General features: G+C 52.6%; 1 protein-coding gene across 6 annotated transcripts in view; it reads left to right on the top strand.

Annotated features, from left to right (window-relative positions):
* SNX8 (sorting nexin 8) overlaps nt 1-10,164 on the top strand; it is an 80,207-nt gene that overhangs the window by 36,869 nt on the left and 33,174 nt on the right. The window contains exon 1 of one of the 6 annotated variants that reach the window (XM_067705333.1): nt 1,568-1,691. The exons of 3 other annotated variants lie outside the window; for them this stretch is intronic. In XM_067705333.1, coding sequence (XP_067561434.1) covers nt 1,598-1,691 — 94 coding nt within the window. In that variant the 5' untranslated portion in view covers nt 1,568-1,597. Of the gene's footprint in view, nt 1-1,567; nt 1,692-1,994; nt 2,182-9,789; nt 10,037-10,164 lie in introns of those variants that run through there. 2 more of the 6 variants (XM_067705335.1, XM_067705334.1) reach the window with 2 other exon arrangements.

The raw sequence follows: 10,164 nt of genomic DNA, 5'->3' as shown, positions 1-10,164 counted from the left end.
AAAAAAAATCCCGTGTCCGGGCCATACCCGAGACCAATTAAATCAGAACTCCTGGGGGTGGGCTTCAGGCAGAGTATATTTGAATGCTCCCCAGGGGATGAGTGCCGCCGAGATGCAGGACCACTGAACTGGAGGCTGTGTGACCATATGTCAGGGGTGTTAAAGTAAAATAATAAATGTCATGTGCTGTTATTCTTGAGTAATGTCTGACTTTACACTTGTTTAATGCTTCACAGTTTTCAAGGTGCAGTGAATGTTTAAACATTTAATAAAGATCTTCTAGTCTAGCAGGGGACAGAGATATGTATAAATAATGCCAGGAAGTTAGACGGAGGCGGGGGGTGGGAGGGTGGGGGAATGTGTGTGTCCCAGTCTTGGGAGGGGGGAAAGTGCCCAGCACAGCATTCGATGCAAAACCAGCCTAAAGGAAGCCCATGGTGGCAGGAGGAAACGGCATCCCGCTGTGGCCTGGGGAAGCTGCTGTATGCCCACCTGTGGCAGAGGTACACCGCTTCTTCACTTGTGCTGGGGCAGAGGATCGTTGTTGGTGCCAGCCCACAAAGAGGTCCGGTAGCTATAGCAAGGAGAACTAACTAACAGGGGAGACTGGGGCCCCTCCTAGGACCCTGACAGGGACCCTGGGCTCTTGATCGCTGTTACCAACTCCCTGGGTGTTTATAGGTGTCCCAGTTTTAGGAGGTCCAAGGTCCTTACTTTTGAAACCAGGCCCTCCCTAATGGAGCCCTACCAATCGCTCCAGCTTCCTCTTCTGCTCCCACTTTTAGCCTCGGGAAGACCACAGCGTTTGCAGCTGTGTGATGCCTCGGGGCCTTCGTGCCTGCGGGGACCCACTTCCTCCTCCTGCTGAATTCCTCATTCCTCCAGCCTCAGCTCAGGCTCTACTCATCCTGGGATCCCTTCACCCCGGCAGGGCCGGAGGAACCCTCTTGTACGGCGCTCCCACAGCCTTGTTTCGGAAGTCAGGACACTGGATCCATTCGGGTCGCCCGTCGTCCTCCAGACGGGGAAGGTACCAAATGCATCTTTGTATCCTCAGCACCCAGCACAGGGCCCGCCTGGCCTCCAGGCGACAGGCAGGAGACCTGAGCGAGTGAGCCAGTGAGTGAGTGAGTAAGAGGGTGGTAAGTGAACGAACGACTGAATGACGAGGTGGGTAAATGAGCGAATGAGCTAGTGGGTGAATGAATGAGCGGGTGAACGAGTGGGCGGACGAGAGGGTGCGCGTGTGAATAAATGAATGAATGACTGAGTGGGTTGCCTGAGTGAGGGCAGGTGGGGACTGAACGAGTGGGCGAGGGTGCCGGCAGCGAACAGGCGGGCTAGAGCGGCGGACGCGGGAAGGCTGAGCGCGCAACCGGACCGCGCCACCTGCCCTACCCGGGAGTGGGCGGGACGGGGCGGGGCGGGGCGAGGCGAGGCGAGGACGGGAGTGGGCGTGGCGAGGTCGGGCGTGGGCGCGGCAGGCCCTGGAGGGCGGGGATAAGCTGGGAGTGGGCGTGGTAGGCCCGGGTGTGGGCGGGGCGAGGCCAGCCAGAGCCCTGGCGGGCGCGGAGGAAGTCACGTGGCGCGCACTCACATGACTGGCGGCGCGATGGACCCGATACCCGCGGCGCCAGCAGCTGCAGCGGCTGAGCCGGAGGCAGACGAGGAGGCGGACCCGCTGGCGGCAGGTATGGCAGGCACCCACCGGGCCCCGCGCTGCTCCGGCCAGCGCCCCCCGAGACGCTGAGGCCTTCGGTACTCTTCCTGTCGGCGGGCGGCCCGCGCCTCGCCGGGTCCCCCCCTCCCACTCCCGCGTCCACGCCCAGGAGGGCGCGTGGCCGCGCGGCCCAGAGCCGGAGCACCTGTCCGGGTTTGCGCCTCGCCGCGCGCTTCTGCCCGCGTCTCCCCGGGACTGTCCGGGTCCCTGGGGGCCGCAGGGCCCGCCCGCCCCGCGCTTCCTGCTTGCCGGCCTGCCCGCCGCGTTGGGCGCAGTCCCAGGACCTGCCGGGTCTTGGCAAGAACTCTGGTCGCTCAAGACTTTAGTGTTCTCGAACGCCGGCCCTTCGTGTTTCTCCCTGAGTGCTTTTCTTAGCGGATGAGCGTGAGGCGTGCGTTTTCTAGGATGTCCCTGTTTAAAATGGTACCCCCTCTAGTCCTCTAACTGGAGGATAGATGAAGGTGGGTGTTGGTGTGAGTTACTGCTGCTTCTTGGGGGGTGGCGCGGGCCCAAGGTTGGAAGCTGCGGCTGGGCCGTCTGGCGAGGTGTCCCTGAGGAGGCCATGCTTAGAGTTCTGGAGGGCTGCTAGACACTGGATTCATTAGGGAGAAAAAGAGGCAGAAGTGGAGTGAAGCTGCTGGGGGCACGGGTGGCGTTGCGCCGGATTGACCCCGTTGGCCTGAAGTCCCTTGGTGAGTCTGCGTCTCGGGAGCGGTCCCCACCCCGCCACCCACATTGGTCTTTAGTTACTTTTCCTTTCTCATGTAGCTGTGTAAGGAGGCTCTTGCTCGTGGTTAGAACACTGCGTTCATGAGGTCACACGTTCGAGCCCAGGTGGGCCAGTCAGGTGGGCCAGTTGGCCCTCCTGTACCAGGGCCGCACGCTGGGCTCCCAGTGTTTGGGTGGGAATGGTTCTTCCCCCGAGGATTGTAAAGCAGCTCAGAGTTCCTGGATGTGATGGTTACTCAGGGGTCTCTTTGCAGGTACAGGGGCAGCCCTGACTTTCCTGCAGGGCTCACCCCCTGGCTGCTATTGTGGTATCATCTACCACAGCTCTCCGAGACTGGCAGCGGGCCTTCCTTGGGGCCCTGGTGATTTTATTAGCCATCCTGGATGGCAGGTGAAATGGTAGAGGAAAAAAACCCCCAAAACCCCACAACCCAGAGGCAAGTGACTTGTCCACCGTGGGCAGTGTTAAGGGGGCATGTCGTGGTGTGGGTGGTGTTTGGAGGGGCTGGAGTCAGAAAATACAAGTCTTTGAGAATGAATTTTGTCCACAGATGATATATGTATCTCTCATGCTTTAGCAAAAGTTTATTTTTGACTGTTGAAGAAGCAGTGGCTTATGGGTATACAGCGAATTTCCTCTTCTCTGGTGTTCTGTCCACACAGCCAGAGCCCACCGTTAGTGTTAATTGTGGGGATCGCAGGGGTCTAGGTCTTTGTAGTAGCTTTGGGATTGTCAGAAAAAATTGTGTTCACTGTGGTTTTCAGCCTCAAGCGTCTTTTATATCATATTCTAATCCCTGGAAGCTTAAGCTATAAATGATAACTCCCTCCTGACAAATTGAACTTTCAATTGTGCAGTACGTGGACAAACACCCAGAACATTATAGATTAAAGTCTCACCCCATTTGTGATCACCTCCTCTTATCAGTTTGGGATGCATCCTTTCATCGCTCTTTTCGTGTCTTATACATACGTGTACTCAGACAACGTACACCTCCTTGTGTGCTGTGCCCGTGTTTCCCTAGTGTAGTGTATTAGTTTTCTACTGCTGCTGTAACAAATTACCACAAACAGAGTGGCTTAAACAGCAAAAATTTATCATCTTACAGTTCTGGAGGTCAGTAGCCCCAAACAGGGTTCCCTGGGCTAAAATCCAACTGTGGACAGGGCTGCGTTCCCTCTGGAGGCCCTCGGGGAGAAGGCGTTTCTAGACCTTTTCCAGCTCCCAGATGCCTTCCGCATTCCTTGCCGGAGGATCCCCTTGCTCCAGCTACCGCGGGCCACACCCTTCTTGTCCTGTCACCTCTGATTCTCTTTCTTTTGTTCACTTCCTCCACTTTGAAGGACCCCAGCATTACATTGGGCCTACCTGCTAATCCACATCCTTTGCCCTCCTTTCACAGTCAGCTCATTAGCAGCCTAAACTTCATCTACACCTTTAATTCCCCTTTACTGTGGAATCTAACAGCTTCACACGTTCCAGGGCTTAGGATGCGAGTACCTTTAGGGGCCATTATTCTGCCTTAGATACCCATGAGGAGTGGAATTGCTGGGTCATAGGGTTGCATATTTTTTGTTTTAACAAATCCTTACAAATTATCCTTTCTGGTGGCTATTACCAATTTATACCGGTAACAGCAGTGCATCTTTTCCCCATAACCTCATCACCATTTCATACCATTTTTTTAAAAAACTCCCTTCAGCATTAGAGAAATTAAGAACGTGTTTTATTTTTGTTTTAATTTCTATTTCTTCGATTATCAGTGAGGTTTAGTTTCTTATAATACTTTGCCCTTGTATGGCCTTCTGAACCGATTGTTCTTATTTTTTGCCCATTGTCTTAAGGGATTGTCTTTTTTTCTTTGATTTTTAGCAGTTCTTTTTGTATTTTGGACATAAACCTGTGGTGGGTTTTATATTAAAATCATTAACTATCAAAATATCTGACTGGACACTCTGTTTTCTGACTGTGCAGCATGAGAGTTTATTTCAGGTTACAGAGCTCAATGATTGTGCCTTAGAGTGACAGAGAATGAGGATGATGTGTGCTTGATTGTCTAATCTGATTTTTGCGATTGCATCATACACGGATAAAAAAAATATAGACAGATTACCACTGTGTATCCCAGCCCTGCTTTCCTACAACCCTGCGGACCTAAAGTTGGTTTTTATTTATTGATTTATTTATTTATTGGCCACTCTGTGCGGTTTGGGGGATCTTTGTTCCCTGACCAGGGATTGAACCCGAGCCCTTGGCAGTGCAAGTGCCTCATCCTAACCACTGGACCGCCAGGGAAGTCCCCTAAACTTGGTTGTTAGAACAAGGGAGAATCATCTTCACTTCCATTGGAGCGCCTCATTGGACGGTACTCCATACATCCCATTCGGTTAGGAAGCTCTGAGCCGTTTGTCTTCCCAAACCTCTGGCTGCCTCCTGGTTTTCTATGGGGTCAGGCCTGAACTCTGCTCATCCTCTGAGCGCCTCCATGACCGGCCGCACCCTCTCTGCACGCCTGCGCGGTTTCCACGCCCCTGTGCTCCCGCCACCACCCTCGCTGCTGCTGCTCTGCCTGTACACATCTGTTAGGCAAGTCATGAGCTGTCACTTGAGATGTGCGCATTTGACGGATTAAATTATACCCTTAAAGTACCATCTGCATTGGGGCAAAACACTTTCCCGTGGCAAAACACCATTTCCCGGGGGAAACGTGGAAATCCCCCACATTTCCGTTGTCAACTCCTGACCGGCAGAAACCATTATTTTTCTTTACATCCTAGTATCTAGAATAGTGTCTGCTTTGTGGAAAGGGCTCTGATGTTGGAAAAGAATTAGTTTTTTTTCCCCCCCGTGACATGCGGGATCTTAGTCCCCCGACCAGGGATCGAACCTGGGCCTCCTGCAGTGGAAGCTCGGAGTCCTAACCACTGGACCACCAGCGAAGCCCTAGAATTACATTTTTATTGTCAGTGTTTTTTAGGATAGGGTCACATTTTAGTTTGGTAACAATGGTAGCTATGCAGATATTATTTAAATTGGTGTTAATGGTCTTTGAGCTCCATCTCTTTCTCCCTTTCACACACACACACACACACACACACACACACACACACACACACAATTTGCAAGGTAAAAGGTGTACATTTGAAGAAAGAGGAACTGAATCACTATTACACAGAACACGTTTTGCCAGAATTTGTGGTTAGCAAGAAAGTGATGTGTTCCGGGTTGGGGAATTCTGTTTTGGTTTATTTTTTCCTTCCTAAGAAAAATGCACCAGAAAAGAGATGTCTGGCCTGCGGTGTGCTGGGGTGACGGGGAGGGGCTGGAGTGGTGAGTTGCTGGAGAGATGTGAGCCGCCTTCTGTGGCCCGCAGTGCATGTTAAGAGGAGCTGCCCTCGTGGTTAGAACCTGGGGCAAGTGAGCAGACAGGCAGCCCGGACCCTCGGGAATTCGAAGAGCTCGACCCTTGACCACGCACGTTACCCTCTGAAGGACTGTAGTGCTTTCATCCTTTGAACGTTTTTGTTGTAGAATCATTAAGAAGTCATAGCCAGACTTGGGGTAGACGTTCTTGGTGAAGGTACCAATATTAAAACCTCACGTGGGACAGGCGGGCGCAGGAGGGCCCCAGACATGACCTGTGAGTTGAGCTCTAGGGGAAGCTGAGGCCACACTTGGCTCTATTTCCTGCTGGCCAGGTTGTAGGAGGACACACGTGTCCTTGGGGTGTGTGGATAGGCATGTTGGCGGGGGCGGTGGGGGGTCCTTCAGCACTCTTAACGCAATTTGGAGTATGTGTGCTAAGGAAAAGGAAAGGGAAATTGCACGATTGATGAATTCCAGGGAAGCGTGGTAGGGACTGGAGACACATCTCTGAGAAGTACATTGACGTGATTTTCCGACAGTCTTCAACCTGATTGGTGCCAGTGAAGTTCTCTCCGACAAGTCTTATGAGTGGACCATAAGCAGAGCAGTAAAGTTTCATGTGGTATGTGATTTGGCACTTCGAGGAGATGTTGCTGTACAAGTAAGATAAGCGCAAATACAAACGTCTTGTAAAAGGGAGCTCACGGGTGAGCTCGCAGCTGCTGTGTTTAGCATGTTTCCTTTTTTCCTCTGCACACGCTTTTGGTACAGTTAACCTCAGGGTGTATTTACGTTTGGTTTGTTAGTCCGTTCGTTTCACTTAGCGTTAGTCTACGCCACCAAGAAGTTTTCATAATTCTCTATTTGACGTCTGTGTAGTAATGAATCCAGGAATGTACGTTTGTGCTTTTAAAGTGCTAACGTCGTAAAATTTGATCCTTTACGTTGGATCAATATTAAAAAAATGTCCTGATGCTTGCACTTGGTAAACAGAGTTTCTCTCCTGCTAAACTAGTTCCCCAGCCTAGAGGTGACCGCTGCTGTCAGCTGTGCGTGTTGAATCACAGTTTTAAGCTCAGTTGTTAGGCTTTGAGAGCCAGGGAGACGTCCTTAGGTGATCTCTGCCATGTCCTGTTAAGACCTTTTGCGAATACAAGTACCGAGTCCCAGCACCCTCCACTGAGGATGTTGAAAGAAGCCAGAGGAAATGCATACCACGAGACTCCTCTTATATTAAGTTCAAAGCCATGCAGAATTAGACTCTGCTGTGTGGGTTAGAATTAGACTCTGCTTACGCAGGTGATGAAAGTATAAATGAAGAGCAGGTGAAATGGCGTGAAAATGGGGCTGTGGTCGCCTCCGATAGGAGAAAGGAGGGTCTGCGGTCGCCTCCAATAGGAGAAAGGAGGGTCTGCGAGGTACAGGTCATGGGGGCTTCCAAGATCCCAGCCATCTTTTAATTTTTGACCTGGATAGTGGTTCCACATGTGTTTGATACATAGTTTCGTTAAACTGTCCATAGACATTTTATACGTGTGTGTGTGTGTGTGTGTGTGTGTGTGTGTGTCTATTTCACAGTAGAAAATGTTGGGGGAAAACCCAGTGTGTCCCAGATCCTGAGACATTAAGCGGACTTGCTAACAGCACAGTTTGACAAGCAAAGGTGGGTGCTGGGGACCTCGTTTTAAAACAGTTTTGTGGGAGTGTTGGTCTCCCTTAGTTTTCACTCTCGAGTTAATATTGGAGGTGTATTTATAATGAAATGCATGTTTTGTTGAATTGACATCCACTCCTAATCTCCCTGGCTCCGCTGTGTCCGATGTCTGTGTCTGGGTATTACTGGCGCTGGCCCGGCCCGCTGGCGAGTCCAGGTGTTCCAGTGGCCCCTGGGACCAGCAGGAAGGAGGACCGAGACCCCAGGGCCGCTGGCATCTGTGTGGCAGCGGGAGGGATGTCTGGGAAAGTCACCTGCTGTTGAAAGTATGCAACTCTGGCAGAGGCCATCTGCTGAGACAAGAGTCAGGTGATACTCCTGACTTAGCACAGTTAATTATCTTCAGAACAGTAATTTCACCTCCCAGCTCCGGAGAAGTTCCAGTCCAGGCCGGGGGTGCAGGGATTTTCCAAGAACTGGCCACTCACTGCTGGGGTTTCGCACGAAAGGGAGATTTGAAATTGCGTTATCAGCTCTTCAGGACCCGAGGACGGTCTGTACGTGGGCGTGGGCGGGTCTTTATCTCGTGATGGCTTCTGCACACTGAGTGTCCTTAGGACGGACGGTGACGTAGGGAGTCTGGTGGGAGTTTCTGCAAGAGGCTATAGTTTGCCTCTGCCCCGTGGAAGGGGCCTGTTTCCCCGAGAGGGTCTCTGCTGGGCGCACAGAGTACCCCATCCTCTGCCCCCTTGCTGGGAGGGAGTTGTTTTGGGCCTTTGCAGAGCAGAGCGGTAGCGTTGTGTGGTAGCTGTGATGACTAAGCCTTTCAGAGCACCTGCTGTGTGCCAGAGGCCCTTCCTCGTGCCTGACGTGTAAAGCAACTTAATCCTCTCAGTAATGCTAGGAGGCGAGGCGTCGCCCCACCCCTACTTTACAGATGGGGAAACCGAGGCACGCAGAGGCCGTAAGTTGCCCGGCACCTACAGCTAGTGGATGGCGGAGCTGGAGCGCCGTCCGGCGCGGCTCCGGCCCCCGGTGGGAGGGCTGCCCTGCGGACCCCTTTCAGGACCCCGTCTGGAGGCTTCGCTCCTGACTGCTGTAGCCAGTGCCTCCCGGACGGAGACCCTTCTGTCGTCAGGGGGTTTTTCCGAGGGGAGAGGTGGCTCCGTGAGCCTGTGCTCGCAAAGGGCACCCGAGGCCCTCGTGAGGCGTCGCGCTCTCTCTCCAGAAAGGGAGCGTCAGTGCCGGGCAGCGGTGAGGGTGCGAGCTCGAGCCTCAGCCCTGCACCCCGTCTGCTGAGCGTCCCCAAGATCAGTCCCGGGAGCGGGGCGTCGGCCGGGGGCTCGTCTCCAGCTGGCTTGGGCGCGAAGGCTCTCAAGGAACAGATCGCGTCGCGTGTGTTGCGACCCACGGGCCGAGTTCCCCCACCTGTTTGAGATGCTCGGATCACCCTGGGTCACGGGTTTCCGAGTTCTGGGCAGACAGGCACTGCATGAGAGTCCAGTCTTCATTGCCTGGAAACTGGGTCTCCACCATTTAGTGCAGAGGTTTCATTGTGGGGGGAAAACTGACTAACTAGTTTTCTTTCTGTGACATTTTTCACGGTTCCTAATTTGTTCATGCCAGTTTCCGAGGCCTTCCGTGTTCTGGTTGATTAATTGCATTCCTGGTCCTTTACCCCGCAGGCAGCTGGAAGGCAGGGGCCTTTTTTTAAAAAAAATTTAATTTTATTATTTATTTTTTATACAGCAGGTTCTTATTAGCTATCTATTTGATGCATATTAGTGTATATATGTCAATCCCAATCTCCCAGTTCGTCCCACCCCCTGCTCCCTCCCCAGGCAGGGGCCTTGTCTCACTCCTTGTGACCCCTTCTGTGGATCAGTAAGTATCTGTTTAAACGGATTTAATCGTATGTCCCTTGGCTTGTACTGTCGGGTGATCGCTCGGAATTTTCTTAAAGGGACTGAGTGAGGCTGCGAACGCAGGTCCTCCATTTAGCCTCCGCTGGGATCGAGACACACTGAGCCTGCCAGATACTTTGGAGCGTGTTCACTTTCAGACGGAACCATCCAGGCCTGGGAGGAGGGTTTTTAAAAAAAGAAAACCAAAGCCAGATTGCATTTAGCTCAACAGAGATGAGTGTTCTTTGTGGAACTTTGAACTTCTACTTTGTGAGTTATTCCAAGATCTCCCGAGTTAGCTAAAGCAGTATTCTTTTTAAACTCTGGAAAAAGTCCCTGGGCCTCCCCACATAAAAACATTCCGGAAAGGAGAGACCTAAGAGGCTTTCCGAGGGAGAGACTCAATGAACCCTTTCAGAAGCAGGTTTGGTGAGATTCACGGAGAAGCAGGGGTCCCGTGGCTGCCCTGCGGGTTCCTTTTGCTCCAGGTTGAGTCAGAGGAAATCATCTGATAGGTGACTCCTTTCGGGACTGGGCTTCAGTCTCGTGACGTCCTGAGGAAACAAACCAGTGATTTCCCCCTCTCTTTGTGCCTTGGCCCCTCGACTCTCCCTCGGGAAGGAATGGCCACTTTCGGCCGGAGAAGCCCCATTTGTGTGAACGTGAGTGGTTCACGTCCCTGGAGGTCCCAGGGGCAGTTGGCGCTCTGGGGATTCCCAGCAGAGTTTAGGGAGTCACATGGCAGGGGACCCAGTGCTTGAGGGAGCCACGTCCCCTGGCCAGCAGTTCG

This window comes from Pseudorca crassidens, chromosome 15 (assembly GCF_039906515.1).
Source record: "Pseudorca crassidens isolate mPseCra1 chromosome 15, mPseCra1.hap1, whole genome shotgun sequence".
NCBI classification, from domain to species: Eukaryota; Metazoa; Chordata; class Mammalia; order Artiodactyla; family Delphinidae; genus Pseudorca; species Pseudorca crassidens.
This window is presented reverse-complemented; position numbering and strand designations above follow the sequence as displayed.